The sequence below is a fragment of the Mirounga leonina genome, unplaced genomic scaffold (assembly GCF_011800145.1).
Source record: "Mirounga leonina isolate KUSES-001 unplaced genomic scaffold, KU_Mleo_1.0 Mir_168, whole genome shotgun sequence".
NCBI classification, from domain to species: Eukaryota; Metazoa; Chordata; class Mammalia; order Carnivora; family Phocidae; genus Mirounga; species Mirounga leonina.
Window position 1 is genome coordinate 21,199,762 of NW_023270426.1, and position 19,407 is coordinate 21,219,168.

The following is a 19,407-nucleotide window of genomic DNA, read 5'->3' on the forward strand; positions in this document are numbered from 1 at the left end:
ATTCAAATTAGAGGAGGAGGATGGGTTAGTCTGTAAATGACAGAAAGGTGACTGAACAACCCTCTCCAGGGGTGGGGGGAGGGTCTGGGACGCCACCTGACTATACACCGAAAAAATCTGAAGGGATACAAGATTCCAGTAGACAATCAACCAACCAAAAGGTACTGATGAAAACACAAACACAAGAGAATTGCTTTAGTATTTCATGGTACAAAATACCTTTCCAAGCTTAATGTAAGCCCTATGGCTTCTGAAAAACCATAAAAGATGGAGAAACTTTACATTGCTAAATTGAAAAATTTCTTCCTAGCAAAAATGCACCAAGTCACAGTTGGGGAAAAAAAAAATATTTGCAACACATGTGACCAGAACAGTACTCATATCCTCCACTTCGGGAAAATTCCTAAAAACACACCAAAAATGACACCACAGAGAACTAGGTATTCTTGGTAAGAGTAAAAATTAGTACAACCATTTTGGAAGGCAAACTGGAAATAATACTTATATTAAAAATGCACATGCCCTACAACCAGTGATTCTGCTTTTAGGAATGTATCTTGTAGTCCTACCAACAGATACATGTACTTGACACCGGGTGCCCTTTTGCAATGCCTACATTTTCTGCTGTGTGTACAGTGACTCTGAGCGCATGGAGGAACAGACACACACATAATTTTTTGAAACTATAATATTTGTAGCCATCTTCCATTCCTGGGTTCTCCCGGCCATGCTCGGAGTAGATTATCCATGATCCCTGACTCCTGCTGAACCAGCTTTGGGATGTGGGACTGGAATTCAGACACAAGCCACTCTGTGCTAGTCCAACTAGCTGTGAATCGCCACACTTGGGTGCACAAGCCCAGGAAGCTAAGACAGAAGAAGGAAACTCAGACCATGTGGCCCCTCCCGGAGACTCAGAGCTCCTGCCTCTGGATTCCTGAGAGGCTGTAGGCAACTCTCTCGTCTGACTTGCCATGACATGAGATGCTCCTGTATTCTTTCCACATACTCCTCCTCCTCAAATGTTGTCTGTTTCTTAAGTGAGCTGGAGTTTATAACCAAAATATCCTTGCCTAGGAGATTCAGGATAAACCCATATTTACCCCAGAGAAGCTGACAAGAGGCTTTCTCCAAGGGGAACATGGAGAATTCATGTGACAAGGAGCATTACGGTATTTGTCCATTTGTACAGTATTTCTCACATAAAGGATCTCACAGTGACGTTGGCAATGATGTAGCAAAGGTTTCTACACCCATTTTACAGATGTAAAAGCTGAGGCACGTGATGATTAAGAGATTTTCCCCAAGGGGGGGTGAGGTAATGGGCCCTTTCAGTATGCTTTTGGATCTTCTAATATACAATGATAAAAATAAAATAAATGAGAAGAAAAGAGCCTTTGCATCTTCCATTCTATCAGTTGACTGCTTTATTCTCTAGCTGTGTTCTTTGGCTTGCTGACCTCCACCTGCCTCTCTAGTGTTTGATACGCAGGCCTTCGGTGCCCAGTGTGGCTGCCCTGAGTGTAGGACCCTCCACCTTCCCCTGCCTCACCTCCAGGCTTCTGGAAGCAGTAGCACCATTCGTTGTTGGAGAGCTTGCCATCCTTGAAGGAGTCACAGGAGTTGAAAAGAGGCTTGATACAGGGCTCATACTTATCCAGGTAGATGGCATTGATCTCTGAGTGGTCAAGCAGGAGGTCATAGTTCATGTCCAACTTGTTGAACATCCAGCCCAGGGAGTCCTTGCAGATGGGCAGGATGCTGGTGTCAAATCCTGCAGAGAAAAGGGTGCATCTCAGCGGCCACCAAGCCTGGTCTGGCTCCACCCAAGAGGAGGCCCAGGGCCCACACCACCCACTCCCCTCCTGAGGCATGGGGGGTTAAATAAAATAATTTAAAATGCTCTTAAACAGAAGTCAGCGTTTGAGAAAAGTATGTCCCAAAGGGACAAACTCCCCAACACTAATTTATCTGGGATGTAAATACAAGTTTTCATTTACCAGACTTGCTTAAAATAGGGTATGACCAAAAGGAAGAGTACAAACATGGTGAGTAAAAGGAAAAACTTGGGATTCTGCAAACTACACTTTTATATTTAGGGGAAAATATCTGAAACACCAAAACAAAAGAAACTATTGTAAAAAAAGATGGCAGTGAAATGAAACTATATAGCACAATCCAGAAGCACTGATTATGTCCCAAAGGACTGTTAAATCCAAGCCGTCTGAACGTTAATGGGAAAACAAGCCAGGTACCTGCCTCTGTTCCCCATTCTTCTTTTCTGCAGTCCCCTAAAGAGATACATGATATGGAATCCAAACTGACTCAGACAATAATTTCTTTCTTATTTCCCTGGGGGAGGAGGGGTAGTTTTCTTAAAGAATTATTTGTTTCCACAATGGAACTGTACGCACTAGAATAATAATACTTTGCTTAACACTCAGGATATTGAGTCTACTGTAGACAACCCCCAGAGAAGGCCTGCCCCAAATCTAAAATTGGTCTTTCTTGCAGAATCAAAAGCACTATGCAATTTCAAATTGTTCCATTAGGTAGATTTGTAGAAGTGGTTTTATTTTCCCAGGAAAATTACTGTAAAAGTTCATTTTTCTGTTATTTAAGGTAGTCCTCTAAGCACCTTATTTTTAATTATCTCACTGAATCCTTCTAAAGAGTCCTCTAAAATGCTGTATGCCTTCTACTTTACAGATGGGCGGGGGGTTGGGGGGGTAAAACTCAAGGCTTAAGTGACTTGTTCAAGATCCTATAATTGTGGAGCTGGGCTTCTAAGGCAGGTGGTCCAGGCCTGAGTCTACATTCTCAATCCCTTTTCTCCCGGGGCTGCCTGTGCCTCACGTGATCCTCTTACCTTGAGGACATCCAGCTGGCTTAGGGACCATGCTTGAGGATGGGCAGTGCAAGGGGGGATACAGCAGCCACATCTGAGGCCCTGATGGGGTTGACTGCCCACTCCCTGCTCAGCGGGTTGCTGTGTGCATGACCAACCCCTGCTTGGAGAATGTGAGACAGAGCAAAAGGCACCCACCCTTTTAAAAGCCTTGGTTTTCTACAAAAGGGTCTTTACTGTCCAGAAACCAGTGAAGTAAGTATAGCACCTCCACCTCTGAGCTCTTCCAGAACCCTCTGCTTCCCCTTACTGTCAGTTCATGTTCATCAGATGCTAAGCAACTCGAGGGCAAAGAATGTGTTCAGTAGCCTCTGCCAGGGCAGGCAGGTAATAGGTGCTCAGTAAAAGCATGTGTTGAGAGAAGTTCTCTAGCTGCTGCAGAGTTTGGCCCTTCAAACATAAAAATCAGCTTTTAAATTTATTCCCATTGACACCTTATAACATGTCTTAGAAAACATCCCCCTTCTCAAGAGAGACTAGGGGACATAATGGGGCCTCTTCTTTGAAGGTCATGATTGAACCATCTCTATGATGGGGATGTCCTTAGGGGCTGCTGAGTAAAGCAAGATCATTTACGCTGACACTAAATGGCTCCACAGTTTTATATAGAATATTTTATGTAATAAGCATCAATTTTACAGGATATTAACATTTTACTACATGGCCAAGAGAAGCTTCCCGCTCACTGACCACCAAAGAAAAGTGCCGAGCTGGTTGGGCAGTAGTCTAAAGGTCAAGGCCCCACCTCCCCAACACCCATTTGGAAGGTTCTAGAGAAAAGGCACCTGCATCTGGTATGTAGAGGTGGAGCGGGGAAGAGAACAGCTCTTCTAGGTGGCCCCAAGCATGTGGGACTTGTAAGGTTCCATGGTTTCCTCTTCACAACTCCTGAACTGATAAAAACAACTCTCCCTCCTGTGGTCTTGTGGGCTAACCAAGTCTTGTTCCTTTGTATTCCCTTCACAGCAATTGCTTCGGGACATCAAACCTAAAAGCCTCTTTGGGGACCCAATCTGCTTCTGGCCAAGGGCAGGTCTTTTGCTAGCTCCCCAGCTGCCTGCAGAAGGAGTCTCATGGGACTGGAGGCTGCAAGGAGAAGCTCTCTGCATATCAATCTGCTCTTCTTGAAAGGTTGTTCAGAAAGCCCGAGAGCTGGGCTGCTCCTAGAGGGTCCCAGGGAAAAGTTCCTCTACACCATCTGTGAATTAATTGTCCACAAACTCCCAAGGAAGCCTCCAGCAGAACTAGAAGAAGAAACTATCTTCCTTCTTCTTTCCCACAGACTCAACCACCTAAAACCACTCTTTGGATACTTAGATCCTGAGAAGCAAACACTATCTTTCCCTTAAACTATAAGATCCAAACTAGTAAAAGAATAGTCCCCTAGATCAATAATCTCTACCAGTCTCTATAGCTACAAGTCTCAAAGAATAACCCAAAATTAAGGCGACTGTTCTTAACCACCCAAAGACCAGAGGGTGGTTAAGCTCTGGATCCTTACAGTTGCAAAACTCCCTATGTTTGAACAACTGTGTTATTGGGTAGGACATTCTGAGCCACGGGGCCACAGCGTGGAGAAGCCTACCCCTAATCGTCTTTGAGTTCAATGAGAGTCCATCAAGGTACAAAAATGCTCACCCATTCTGAGTTTTCTCTTTAGCTTATGAAGAGGCTCTGAATACGGGCTCTGCCAATGCACTGATGCGGGGGGGGGGGGGATACATTATCGAAGATGTGTGGTACAGAGTTGCTTATGAAGCTGAACATTAGGAATGACTTCAACGCTCCAAAATAGAGGCCTAATTACATAAATTCGGTTACTTGAAGTCCTGTGTAACTAGTACAAAGTGCAATACTACTCAACAACATAGAAGGTCAAAGTATGTTGCTGAGTGATAAAAGCTCGTAAGACAGCCTGTGAAGTGTGTGTTGTATGTATATACAAAGACACATAGATTTTTTTTTTTTTCCTGTATGGCAAGGAAAAAAATGCAAGTATATGCCACAACATGCTTACAGTTCTTAAAATGGTGGATTTTTAAATAGTTTTTGTACTTTCCAAAGTCTCTATACTAAACATAGGATAGTTCTGTGGCCAGACTTTAAAAAATTAAGTTGTTATATGGATGAGGGGGAAATGCTTGGGAATCAAGAAAATATTTTAAGTTGGTGTGTGCATTTAACATAGTGTTTCTTTGATTACCCCAAAAGGCTACTGTGAAATCAAGAGTGTCTAGTCACTAAGGAAATATGGTACATAAAATGAAATCAATTAGTGAGGATAAAGTGGTCTTACTGCCTTGAGCTGCATCAGAGCTGGTGGGCTTGATGACCCTGCTGGCATCCTCGTGAAGGGCGCCAAACCAGTCTTTCAGCCGGGACGCGAGGTTCCTCAACTCCTTATCTGTGCAGGCTGCAGAAAAGCAAAGGAAAGAAACAGTGAGTCCATGGACTTTCTTCTCTTGTTAGCTCTCTGCCCTCAATATGCAATGCTATCCACAAAGCCATGCTCAAAACAAACCTCCCTCTCCAACTATGATGCAATGCCTTATCCCCACTTGGAAAACAGCCCAAAGATGCTGCAATCGCAGGTAAGGAGCACGACGGAAAGCCTGGACTCCTGGGGTAAAGCAGCATTGCTCAGAACTGAATCTGGACTGCTTCTGAGCTGTTAAAACCAATGCTAACAGTCTCAGAGTCGTGCACCGGCCTCCAAAGACTAAAAGATCCCTCTTGCTAACCCGATAGAACTTGCTACTGCAGTTGGCCAGAGATGACATTTCCCACTAAACTCATGCCAAGAGATTAACACTCAGGAAGAGCAAATGTCCTTAGTGAGAGGCTGCCTGGAACACCAAGAGATCCCAGTAACAACAGACTATCAATTTTGTTTTAGCCCAATGTCGGGATTTGTGCGTGTAGCCTATTCTGCTGGCCTTTTGGCAGAGAGACTTGACTTTCCCCTATAGACAGATAGATGCCACCTTCATCCAAGAGTCCTTTCTATTTGCACGCAGCCTATCTCTAACTATGAGGCTCATCTTTTAGGGTACATGGTAGGAACTGGGGCCAAGGAATACTTCTGAGAACAAGAAGAAAACCTAAATGAGATGGATGGGTAGGGGGGTGCACACTCTGTGAAGGTCTCCTAGGGTGCTGATGAAAGGCTTGAGGGGGAAAATCCCCAGAGGAGGAACAATGGTGTGGAAAAAGGAGCTGATGTAGCCTTGCTTCCAAACATCACCCTAATTCTGGGTATAGAGAATCCTAATGAAGGGTCCAGACAGTGGCCCACTTCTAAGAGGCAGAAAAACTAGCCTTTAGCATCTGGAGGGTATGAAATTGGAAACCCAAGGGGCCAAAATCCCAATAAGAATGGACAAAGACACAAACCCACAACAGTTGCCTTGCCCAAATTCTAAAGCTACAGGAGACAGGGAGCATAGAAGTCAAGCAAAACACCATTATAATACAGAGCCAAGTTCTAAATATCTAATGGAGCTGATGGGATGTAGATTAAGGCTGAACTCTACTGGTCTAGAGAGACTGTTAGCATCAGGCTCTTTACTGAAAGGCATGGGGGCAATGATGAATGAGTAGACAGTCTTGCCAAAACTCCAGTCCGGCCTTTAATCAATGCACACTCTCACTGAATTGAAGGCATAAGCCCCCATCTGCCTCCCAAAGAAGAGAATAGTATCATACAGATCTTCCCCCTCATTTTTACAATCCATGTCTGCTTTCAAGAAAAGCCCATCTTTCCTTAGCCTAGAGTTTGGGGCTTGACGGAGAATAGAGCCGAACTTAACAGACCTCGGGTGGAAAGGTCTTCCTGACTCTCCATTGTGGTGGGTGGACAGACCCAGGCTGGGTCTGTGGAGTCTTAGTGCTCTCCTAACCGCTGTCCTCATTCCAGCCAGGATCCAGATCTACACTGGGCCAGGCATGGAGTGTACGCATTATTTGCACTCACGTTATTAAGGACCTCAAGATACTTGGCCTTGCTTTCAACAACCAGGACGTGACTCTATCTTAAAACACCAGCCAGGAAATGGCACCAAGAACTGTCTTTAGAGGCAGCAGAGCGTAAGAGCTCTGGGCTCACAGTGCCTGGAATGAATCCCAGCTTTACTACTGCCTGGCTGGGTGACCCCAACAATTCCCAACTTCTCAGCGCCTCCATATCCTCAGCTCTAAACCCAGAATACCACTATGTGACCATGAGTTCGACCAAGTATGTAAAGGGCTTACAAAGCAAATGGTATGTAACAATTACTCGGCGTGTGCCAGCCACGATTTCATGGATGGTTTACAGGTAAGCTCAGAGCATTTATCACAGCATTCAGAAAAACAGTAAGACAAATGCACCTCAACAAGACTGGCTTTGTCCACATAAGACGCTGGGGAAAATGGATACCTGTACTCTCTAGCACAGTTACCATTAGCCAGATGTCCCTATTTACATTAATAATTTAAATAAATTAAAAAAAAGTTAAAATAGAGTTTTCCAGTCACACCCACCCCACTGAACAGTCACACGCAGCTGGGAACACCATGGCAGACAGCACAGATACAGAGTGTCTCCCAAGAGCTGGATAATATGGGATGACATCAGCTATCCCTTTGGGATTTCCAACTTTTTGGAGGTTCATCATGATATCCTGATATCTGTTATCTCTACTGCTTCCCTTTGGTGTTTTTCAGTTTTTTGTTTATTTTAGAGAGACGGGCAGAGATCTAGATCTCATGACCCTGAGATCATGACCTGAGCCGAAACCAAGAGGCAGACGCTCAACTGCTCAACGGACTGCACCACCCAGGTGCTCCGCCACCCTTTGGTGTATAAAGATGGGCTGAGGAAGAAGATCCCACGCCCGCTCAAGCCGGGAACCAGCATCTCGTGCTAAGCCACGCACACAGCCAGGAGGGGGCTGTGACTCATGGGTTTGCCTCAGGAGCAGGTCCACAGGGACACGGTGACTGACAAGCCCTGACTCGGAAGCTCGGGAAAGAGCCCTCACTCTCATGACTCTTCAGATGCCAAGCGGCTCATATCGGGAGAGGATGTGGTCTGTTTTCCTGATGGGAGTGGGATGTGGGCTCTAGAGTCAATCTCACATTTGAAAATGGAAAATTAATAGCATCTATTTCTTCTCAATTGCCATGCACACCATCTATTCTAAATGTTCTCCGAGCAGAGAAAATTGCCAAGTCAACTTGCAAGGGAAATGAATCCCCGTCTCACACTGCAGGATAAATTAGTCAGTCATGTTTAACTAAACCCTGACAGATGTGCAGGTAATCTGTATCTTTAGAAGGCTGCTGAATTTCCCACCGGCTTTCCAAAGCACACAGGCTCTGGATGGCTGATGGAATCAGGCACTGGAATCTCTAAAGAGCTAATGTGTCACTCAGGGAGAAGTGCACAAGCAAAATGCCACTGGCTTGGGTGGAAAGAGATCAGAAAGCCAGGACAAAGACAGGAGGCACTCAATTAGTGGGCCCTATTCACTTGCTGTGTCCTCCACTGAATGGTCCTTATGGGGACAAAGTCTGGCACAGTTGGCCTGGAGCTGGATACATCCCAGAGGAAAAAGAAAATAAAGATGACAGCCTGCAGAGCACTATTTGTTCAGATTGGGGATTCTAGCCACCAAAGACACGCTGACAATGGGTGGGAGGTGGGGGAGTGGGAGGATGACTGCTTTTAAAGGTGCCTATCGTAACCCCTGATAAAGGGATGAACTGAGGATTGATGTTTTCAGAAATGGGGGACTCATAGGGTACCTCCCACACACTCAGTTCCTTCCTGGGGAAAAATAACTTTTGGGAAAAAGAAAACCTTTATAAAACCAAATCCACCTGCCATTTTCACTCGGTGCCCTGAGGTGGACCAATCCTTGTGATTTCTCAAGAGGGGGATCTGAATCTGAGCTCTCCTCTCCTCCTGGTGACAGAGGCTGGTACTCAGGCCATGAGCATCAGCATCCTCAGAGGAAGAGATGGTGCTGTCCTGGGAGAGGACTCGGTTCACTCACACAGGCTGGGACCTGACCTCCTTGGCCACTGGGTTACTTTCCGGAGTGAATGAGGCCAGCCAGTCCTCTTTGTTTCCCACCTCTCCTTCTCTTCCCTCCTGCCTTCCACCTGGGCTTCAGCTCACTTCCTCCTGAGTGTTCCTGCCAGCATCCTATTCCTCTGTGATTCCATAACTTGCCTTCTTGTTTCCCACAGGTTACTCCCCATCTTTCTTACAGGACTTCAGCCTGCTCCGGCATGGCTGGAATGTGGGCAGCATCCCCTCCTCCTGCGGTCAGCAAATGGTGCTACCAGGCCCTCGTATCTGCATGGCACACACCTGGGAAGTGTCCGGATTCCTACAGAAAGTTCCCCGCTTCTTGCTATCTCCACTGCCTTCATTCCTGTCCTCATCCCCAGCATTATCTCCCACCAAGAAGGCTGGATCGCGATTCTAATTGGTCTCTGTCTTTTCCCCCACTTTCCCCTTCTCCTTTCTCCAAAGTGCTCTTTCTAAAGTGATCAAATCACTTTTGTGCTTAGCTATTTCAGAGACTCCTCATCCCCCTGCCGGCAAATCCAAATCTGTCAGGCAGCCTGTGCATGGATCACGGTGCCCTGGGCCACCTCTGATCTCCCTCCTCTCCTCCCTGGGCTCCGTGCCCCACTCTCCACCCTGAGCACCCTCCTCTCCTTATCTTGCTAATGCCAATTTCTCCATCAGATCTCTCATGAGGACTTCCCTAACCCTCATGGGAGGGGAGTTTCCCTCTTAAAGCCTTCCAGCGTCTTGCTCCTCGGATGGTATTCATCACACCTGTACCTTCTCCTTCACTGTCCCTCTTCCCTTCTAGATAGTAGCAGCAGAAAACAGAGTCTGGCTCAGCTCATGGGGCCTAGCATCTTAGGCAGCCAGTTCCTGGCATGAGGAATGCTCTCGACACATACTTACTAACTGCGCATATTATGACCCTCTTGTTGCCTTTTGCAAACTTCAATGTATCCGTCTGCAAAATGGTGTAATAAAGCTCAGCTCACAGCATTATTGCATGGAATAAGATAACATCGGTAAGACATAGCTCACAGCTACTGGCGTATAGCAGGGACTTCACAAATTTATGTTCCTCTCCCCATATCCCAACTGTCTGCATAATGTGTTACCATTTTATCCTTACGCGCTTTTTTTTAAGCCTCAGGAGATGCTTTTGATATAGAAAACAATATCTCTCCTTTACTTATTTTGCGGGTGGGTCAGTACAAGTACACAAGATTCGACTTGCAATGTATGTCTGCCTTCTCCCAAAGAGCAAAGCTACATGATGGGAGGGTTTGGCCTGACTTCCCTGGGCCTGTATTCTCAGCGCTGACCAAGGGTGGATATCTCGTTTTTCAAAACAGAAGTATTAAAAGAACACAGGAATGCACGAACACACTGGTTGCAAGCTCCCAAAGTCGCACAGTTACCAGTGACAGCGACAGGCTTTGGATCCAGGCTGTTTTCTTGCTGGGCTGCCCCTGCGTGCCGGACTGGCTCCTTGCGTTGACTGGGCTTGTGGGGAGCCACAAGGCAATTAACTGAGGCAAAGTAACTGAGGCAATTAATAGACTTGGTCCCTTTTCTGGGTTGGAAAAAATCAAAACATCAGGCCCTCGCATGTAAAGGGGGCTCTGCCAATGATGCAGGTGAGGCAGCCGGCTGAGTATCAGAGGGATGAATTCAGGCTCAGCCTTCCCTAGCTCTGGCGTGAGAACAGCGTCCTGCGGAAGGGGCGCATAGCCTGCTGCCTTCCTGTTAAGCTCCCAGAAGCATGGGTCACATGTGCAGCCGCTGGGGCTTCATTAGAGAAAAGTATAGCGCCACTGCACATTACTCCAAAATGTACAAAAAGACAGCTTTCTCCCCCAGGAAAGCACAGCACTCAGACAGAGAAGGGCCCAGGTAATGTGGTGCTCTCCCAGGGGACCTCTCCTGTCTGTTGGGAAAATATGAACAAAATGCAATAACCAGGTGTAAATAAGGCACATACAGCCTCTGTGGAAGGTCGAGAGCCCAGGGAAGGAAACGGGATCGCTTTTTCCACCTGGGCGCCAACTCCCCGCTCTACCCAAGGCCTGGAGATTTAAGGGGCTTGGGCTAGACTGGATTTGAATGCAGACAGTGTTCAAACAAAGCAGGAGGACAGCATGCGTGACCCAACTCATGGGTGGGAGAAGGGGGCACTGGCGCCAATCCCAGAGGGCAGAGAAGCTGTCCCAGGGTTCCTGCAGCCCTGGTGAGGCCCCGAGGGAGGGAGAAGGGGTGCTCTCATCTAGTGCTATCTGCTTGTGGGGCAGTGAGCCTGTGGGAGAGAGAGGGCTGCTGCTCAAGTATCAGTGATGGGCTCTCCCTGCCCCTGGCCACCATGGTGCCATCTCCCCTGTCTCCTTCAGACAAGGCCAAAGGCCAGCGAAGAGCTGGTGAGGAAGTTTCAAACAGGTAATGGTTCTGGAAGCGGGAGGGGTGCCCAGGAAATCCAAGCTTCTTTGAAAAGTGCTCCCAAAGGTGGGAACTGGTCTTTCAAGCTGGTCTTAGCTTACTGAGGACTCTGGGGGATGAAGGACGGTCTATAAAGGCCCCTGGGAGGATTAGACAGAAAACCAAAGGCAAGGAGACAACCAGAAGGATAAAACATACTTGGATGATAGAAAGTGCAGGTAGGGACAGAAATTCTGTATTCACAGCTACAGTGTTAATATTTAATAGAGCGAGCAATAGCAAGTGAGCGTTCGTGTGTGTGTGTGTGTGTGCGCGGATGTTAAAATCCTAACTGAAGCTCCATTTGAACACCCAATTGGGGCTGTTTGAAAATGGCAAATCTGACACGCAAGCATAAACCTCTGCCAGGGCACCAATTACTGGTATACTCTTGTAACTCATGAAATCCTTCAGCTGAAGAGCCAAACAAGGAAACACGCCACCTGTCACAGGGACCCACTGCCTTCTGCCACCCAGGCCTCACAGAACGCTTAGTTCAGGGTTCCGGAAGAAGTTAATATGAAAACAGCTAGAATTTAATTTAAACTTTAGTGCCTCTGAAAGTAATTAAGGAGTTGGGCCAGACCAGAGTTCTCTCCGGAGTGGGGCTGGGAGGCCTTCTCAGAAAGGGAGACCTTTGAAAGTAATCTTCTTCAGCCCTCCTAGGTGCTGTTGTGCTTAATTATTTCATCAAAGCAACACTGGATCAGTGCACTCAGAGTGCAGGCAATTAGTATCTTCTGTAAAAAGTCCAGCTGAGCCTTCTTCAGGGCAGAGATGAGAGGATGAGCAGAGCCAGAATCAGAGCGACCACAAGGATGCCATGTCATCCTCAGGTAGATGACAGCCTCCTCCTCCCGAGTAGGCCTGGGGCCCTCATGCTGTTGCACGCTGAGGCATGCAGCAAGTGGTACAGTGTTGGGGATGTGTGTAGAAATGCTGAGAAGGGGTGCTGCCCTTTGTGGGAGCTGGAACGAGTGGGAGAATGAGCAAGGCTACAATCCCCCAGGAACATATGCTTTAGTAAACTGGAACTCAGAGGTGAGGGTTGATTCTGCTTAGCAGGGTTTCAAAAGCAGGCACCAGACCCTGTTTAAAGGGATCCTGGGGCAGCAGGAGAGCAAAACGAGACTCTGGAGAAAGCCAGAGCTGAGCCAGGTCTGCTCTGTCATCCTAGCTGCAACCGGCCAAGTGACTGTGCCAGTCTTCAGCTTCCTCATGGGCAGATGCAGCACGAGGAGGTCAGAGGACTATGGGAGGACTGCACCGGAGTGCACTCAGCACTCCAGAGTGCTTGGTGCTGATGCTGTCCGCGTTTGTGGACACGGGGCAGCACTGTGATCCACCAAAGGGCAAAGTATGGAAATCAGGATCACACAGATGGCATTTTCAAATCAGATGGCCGCATGAAGCTAGCCAGTAAGATAGGATTCTCCTCTGTTTTTTTCCAGAGGTTAGGTGACATCTCCAAGGTTCTACAGATGGCAAATGGCAAAACGGAGATTCAAATCCAGGTCTCTGAATCTGAAGGTCACTTGATTGGCTCTCATACCACAATCCCAGCTTCCTGCACCTCTCTTGCACCCAGTCCCCTGGCAGGCCCAGAGCCTCTTCCACCAGATAAAGATCATGCAGGTGAGTGCGGGAGCCCGGGCAGACCCACACTCCTTCCCTGGCACACAAACGGGTGGTCCTCTGGCTGAGAGCCCAGGCTTGCGGGTCTGACAGCCCTGGGTTTGAATCCCAGCTCCCAGTGCATGAGCTGTTGTTCTCTACCTAAGTCCCTGCTCTTCTCTAAGCCTCTTTTTTTCCATAGGTAAAACAGGGATACTAAGAGTATGTGCCTCCCCAGTTGTGGTGAGGATTTGCTGCGAAGATTAAGCCTTCAGAAACCAACAGGCAGCCACGCCCACCTTCCCTTCTGAGTAACTTGCAGAGCTGGGAGTGCTCACCCCTGGGAGGGACCGATAATAAACTCCCAGCCTAAGCAGATTTAGTGACTGGAAACAACCAAGGTTTCCTGAGGGGATTTCTAAAGCTTAGATGAGGTGAATCCCCATTTCTAATTGGTGATCATCTAACAGAGATTCAAGCCAGGTTACACCTGCTCAAATTAAATTGCGTTATTATATGTAAATCCAGTTTTTACTTTTCAGCGCCTAAAACATCAGTCTATATGCATGTTCTCTTGTCCTGGGAGAATGCACCATTTTATGCAAAAACAGGCCTGAGCAAAGGAATTAGGGCCCCATTATTCAGAAGCTTGCTAATAAAGTCCTTCCTAAAAAGCAATCTTTGCAAGAGCTTAAAATACTGACATTAAACTCGGAGGAAAATGAGTTAAACTAATTAATGGTAGAACCTATAAGCAAAGATGGATAAATTTCCCCATCAACCCCATTACAACTATTCTTAGTAACCTGATTTGAGGAGACTTTAATGTTTCCCTTGATTCGAATGATAATCCTTCATCTGGAAGAAGAAATACATTTAGAACTTACACAACATTTGTAAATGTGCATTAGCGGAGTAACACTTATTTTTCCCGCTGAATAATCTAGAGCAGGAAGGTTAGCTAGATGAAATAAGCTTTTAAAGCTTCGGATAAAATCCATAGCCTTTTTTATACTCCAGGGTTAAAAAAAAAAAAAAGCGGATGTGCAAACCATTGGTTGGAAATGCCAATCCTGGCTTTAACCCTGCCTGTTTCCCAGGCACTGGGGAGCATTTCCTTACATGGGAATCTGGAAAAGATTAGCAGTGCTGTAGAAAACAGCCCCATAACCTGCAGTTTCACTGCAAGACCTCATGGCCCTGGATTAATAAAGACACAATTAGAGAAATGACAACTGCTCTTTTTAGCTAAAATCAGCAACGCAGGCGCTTGGGGACAAGCTGTGGGATACAGGCTCAACCCAAACTTCTTCGAGTAGCAGGAGAGGGCACAGCCCTGGGAAAGGGGTCTGGTTGGTGATGGTCAGTCCCTGTGGGGGCCATCCCACTGAAAAGAGGCAGAGAGACAGTCGCTTTGCATTTTGTTTATCTATTAGCTCAAGTGGCCAATGACAGTCTGGGAAGGCTTCCAAGAGAAGGTGGGACTTGAGCTGAGGTCAAGTGCAGGGAGGACTCAGAAAAGGAGAAGACAGTTCAGAGAGGTCTTCGAAATAATGAGGAAGCCAATTTGAACGAAGTGACTGTTGGAGTTCTTAAAGCTGATTTATGCTTAAGATTAGCTCTGCTTGGATTCAACACACCAACTTTAGCATGATTAGATCTAATTCTAAATCATAAACATATATAAAAATCAAACATATATAAATGTGTGTATATAAATGCATATAAATGTAAAATGCTCTATCTGTTTAAAGATATTCCAATATATTAGAGATTATATAAATGCTTAACATGCATTTCAAGGACCATCTTCTAACCAGGTGGCACTCACAGCTCCAGGACTAATACATAAGCCTACATCTGCAAGAGGTTTTAGGGACAGAAAACATTTTTTTTTTTTTTTTGAGACAGAGAGCAAAAGCAGGAGCATGAACAGAGGGGAGGGGCAGAGGGAGGGGGAGAATCTGAAGCAGGTTCCATGTCCAATGTGGACCCTGACATGGGGCTTGATCTCACGATGCTGAGATCATGACCTGAGCTGAAATCAAGAGCCAGATGCTTAACCAGCTCAGCCACCCAGGCCTGCCCCAGAAAACATATTTTAGGGTGGTAATAAGATGCACCTCCACTCCTACTTGGCAATTTGTGTCCAGTTTAACACACTGAAATTCAACATCCAAGTCTGGGCGTTATTAAATGTAATATAAGTTTCTATGTTTTTCAACACCCAGCATCAATACACACATGTATTTTTTACCCTTAAACATGAAATAGACTTATCTTGTTATTTAATGGGTTAGGAAGCCACAAAAGATTGGTGGAGTACATGAATGCCAAGCTTGGGACTGGAGATCTGATCCTGATGGTCTAGGATGTGTACGGAACCTGGGATTGCCTCTGTAGTTTGGGGGTGAGGAGGTTGCCAGTGCACCTTCCTTCACAATTAGGTGGGGCACCAGGAGTAGATTTGGGCCAAAATACAGAGAAACATGAGCTCTTCTTAAGTTTATTTCCTCTCACCACTGCTCCCTCTCTTAGACCAGAGTGGATGGTGACGTGGGTATATGGACGGATGGGATGGAAGGTGGCACCACACCCTTCTTATGACAAAGGTCCACCAGTGCCTCCAGGGCTGCCAGAGTCTCAGGTAAGAGGGTAGAGGTTGGAGCTGGGATTGAAAACTCCCATTTGGGACTGAGGCCAGAACAGAATGATCCTGAGGATGCCTGGAGCAGACATGGCATGGCATCTTCACTTTCATGGTGGACAAACTGACAGACAATCCAGATAGATAAAGCAGAATCTGAGGAAGAACTGCCTCCAGAAACCATAAACGGTGTCTTAAGCTATTCCAAATCTGGCCAGGTTCAGTGTTGGACTCCCTATTCTTCTCACCCTTCAGATCATGTAACTCACTCTAAATTTACCTCCACTCTGGAAGCCTGAGGGCATAAATGGGTATAGCAACCCAACCAGAAAAGAAGATGGTATCCCAGCCCCATGGGACCTCCTGTGCATTCTGAGAGAACTTTGTGCCTGGCACAAAGATGAAATAGTAGCTACATCGAAATTGCCTGTTTAGAGACCTAGTATCAAACAAGGCAGCATGACAAAGCTAGCAGGTTCCCTCTTCCCCTCCTAAATATCATATAATCAACAATATAGACAGAATAAAATCATAAATCCCATTTTGAGTAAAACTACAAGAGAGACATAGAGTCTCTAGCTTTCAACAATATACCAGAAGCCACCTAGATAGAAATAAAATGTCCAGGGCCAATTTAAAAAAAATCAAAGATATGCTTCTGACAGGTGAAAGGCTCCTCCTGAAGTCACAGACCACTATTTCCTGTCGAGCAAGGACTAAGGTATCTAAAGGAAAGGATGGGGTCCAGATCAAGCAGAAGCTGCATGGGAAGAAAAAACCAATAAAAAAGGCAGAAAAAGAGTGAAGTGGCCCAGGGCAGCTGGTCTCAGTAAATGCCCACATAATTGTTCTTCCTGTAAGCAAGAGGCTCACTTCAAAGTTCAGCTTTGGTTACAGCAAAAGAACTGGAAAAAGGATGAGCAGAGCTGCTTCAGAGAAACAGAAAAGATAGAAAACACAGAGCAGCCATTTTATCAGGAAGCCCTTTCACAGGTAACTCCATGAAGCAGAAGCCTTGTATTGTGAAGTCTACAAAGACAGATGGTTCCTCCCTTCCATCTACTGGACTCCCTTTGAAATACACAGGCCGGTCAAGTCTAACTTATTCCAATAATATATATATTTTTAAAGATGCTGGCATGTTCATTTATATAATATATGAAGAAACTATAGAAAAGAGCAGTAAAACTTGCCACAGGACACTCAGCAGAAAAAATGGAAAGGGTGAAAATGTGGACCAAGTATAACACCTTAAATTTAAATTTAATTAAAATGAAACAATTGAGAGAGGAGGAACAAGATGGCGGAGGAGTAGGAGACCTAAATTTTCGTCTAGTCCCAGGAATTCAGCTAGATAGGTATCAAACCATTCTGAACACCTACACACTCAACAGGAGATTGAAGAAAAAAATAGCAACTCTGAACAGAAAAGAGACTACTTTCTGGAAGGTAGGACGTGTGGAGAAATGAATTTGAGGCGATATTTGAGATGGTGGGGGAGGGGGCCTCCATCAGCAACTACTGGCAAGTGATAGAGCAGCGGAGCACAAAATCGGAACTTTTAGAAGAGGACATCCCTCCAGTGGCTAAGCGGGGGGTGGAACCCTCATGGGACAATGTGGTCTCAGGACCCTCAGGGTCACAGGAAGACTGGGGGTGCCTGAGTGTGGCAGAGCTCCCAGGGATCAGAGCAGGGAAGCCGGCTGCAGAGACGGAGCGGAGGTGCAGGCTCTCAGCTCGGGGTTGCCATAAACCATGATCCGTGGCACAGTGGGGCCACTGCTCCTCCAGCAGGGACGCAACAAGCGGCAGATCCGGGAGACTCCCCTTCCTCCCCCAGGAGGAGCGGTGCGGGAGCGGACCGCAGGGATCTGCTGGGTTTGGAGACTCCACACCAAGTCGGGTGCCAGAGATAGAAACGCGTGGTCACAGGCCAGGTGAGCACGGAGTGCAGCGGGAGACCGGGGAGACGGGAGTGACTGACTGCTTTTCTCTGGCGGCTCACTGAGGAGTGGGGCCCTGAGTTCTCGGCTCCTCCGGGGTGGAGATTGGGAGGCTGCCATTTTCACTCTCAGCCTCCAAAGCTGTACGCAAAGCTTACAGGGAACAAAAGCTCCCGAGAGCAAACCCGAGCAGATTACTTATCCCGGACCCGGCAAGGGCGGGGCAATTCTGCCTCCGGCAAAGACATTTGGAAACCACAGCAACAGGCCCCTCCCCCAGAAGATCAGCAAGAACAGCCAGCCAAGACCAAGTTCACCGATCAATGAGAATGGCAGAACTCCAGCACTAGGGGAATATAGCACATAGAATTCATGGCTTTTTTTCCCATGATTCTTTAGTCTTTCAAAGTTAATTTTTTAAATTTTCTTTATTTTTTCTTTTTCTATTTTTTGTGAATTTTTCTTTTTCCCCTTTTCAACCAACATCTTATCAATCCCTTTTTTTAAAATTTCTTTTTTAATTTTCATTTTTAGAGTCATATTCTATCCCTTCATTGTAGTTAACCTTATTTTTTGTATAAATTTCTCTCTTTAAAACTTTGGGAAACAGTTTTTTCTAACAGACCAAAATATACCCTAAATTTCCTAGTGTATGGCTTTGTTCTAGTCTCCTGCCTGATCACATTCTCTCCCCGCCTTTTTAAAATTTTTCTTTTTTTCAATCAGCTTTTTATCAATTCCTTTTATGAAATCTTTTATAATTTTCATTTTTACAGTCATATTCCATCGCTTCATCGTATTTACCCTTATTTTTGTACATATATAAGTTTTTCATTCGTTAAAATTTTGGGAGGCACTTTCTTCTAACAGACCAAAATACGCCCAAAATCTAGTGTGTGGCTCTGATCTATTCACTAGATCACTAGCCTGATCATATTCTTTTTTTTTTTTTTCCTTTCCCTTTCTTTTCCCCCTGGTTTCAGGTCTCCTCTGATTTATTCAGTGTATATTTTTCTGGGGTCATTGTTACCCTTTTAGCATTTTGTTCTCTCATTCATCTATTCTCCTCTGGACAAAATGATAAGATGGAAAAACTCACCTCAAAAAAAAAAAAAAAAAAAAGAACAAGAGGCAGTCCCAACTGCCAGGGACCTAATCAATATGGACATTAGTAAGATGTCAGAACTAGAGTTCAGAATGACGATTATAAAGATACTAGCTGGGCTTGAAAAAAGCATGGAAGATACTAGAGAATCCCTTTCTGGAGAAATAAAAGAACTAAAATCTAACCAAGTTGAAATCAAAAAGGCTATTAATAAGGTGCAATCAAAAATGGAGGCTCTAACTGCTAGGATAAATGAGACAGAAGAGAGATTTAGTGATATAGAAGACCAAATGATGGAGAATAAAGAAGCTGAGAAAAAGAGAGATAAACTTCTACTGGATCACAAGGGCAGAATTCAAGAATTAAGTGATACCATAAGATGAAACAATATTAGAATAACTGGGATCCCAGAAGAAGAGGAGAGAGAGGGAGGGGCAGAAGGTATATTGCAGTAAATTACAGTGGAGAACTTCCCTTATTTGGGGAAGGAAACAGGCATCAAAGCCCAGGAGGCACAGAGAACCCCCCTCAAAATCAATAAAAGTAGGTCAACACCACAACATCTAACAGTAAAACTTAGAAGTCTCAGAGACAAAGAGAAAATCCTGAAAGCAGCTCGAGACAAGAGGTCTGTAACCTACAATGCTAAAAATATTA

The 19,407-nt window shown here is 45.7% G+C and overlaps 1 protein-coding gene across 1 annotated transcript in view; it reads right to left on the reverse strand.

The window, feature by feature from the left end:
- SPOCK1 (SPARC (osteonectin), cwcv and kazal like domains proteoglycan 1) overlaps window positions 1-19,407 on the reverse strand; it is a 540,185-nt gene that overhangs the window by 26,114 nt on the left and 494,664 nt on the right. The window contains exons 7-8 of the mRNA XM_035014187.1: window positions 5,205-5,321; window positions 1,553-1,774 (exon numbers count right to left, since the gene is read on the reverse strand). Coding sequence (XP_034870078.1) covers window positions 1,553-1,774; window positions 5,205-5,321 — 339 coding nt within the window. The remainder of the gene's footprint in view (window positions 1-1,552; window positions 1,775-5,204; window positions 5,322-19,407) is intronic.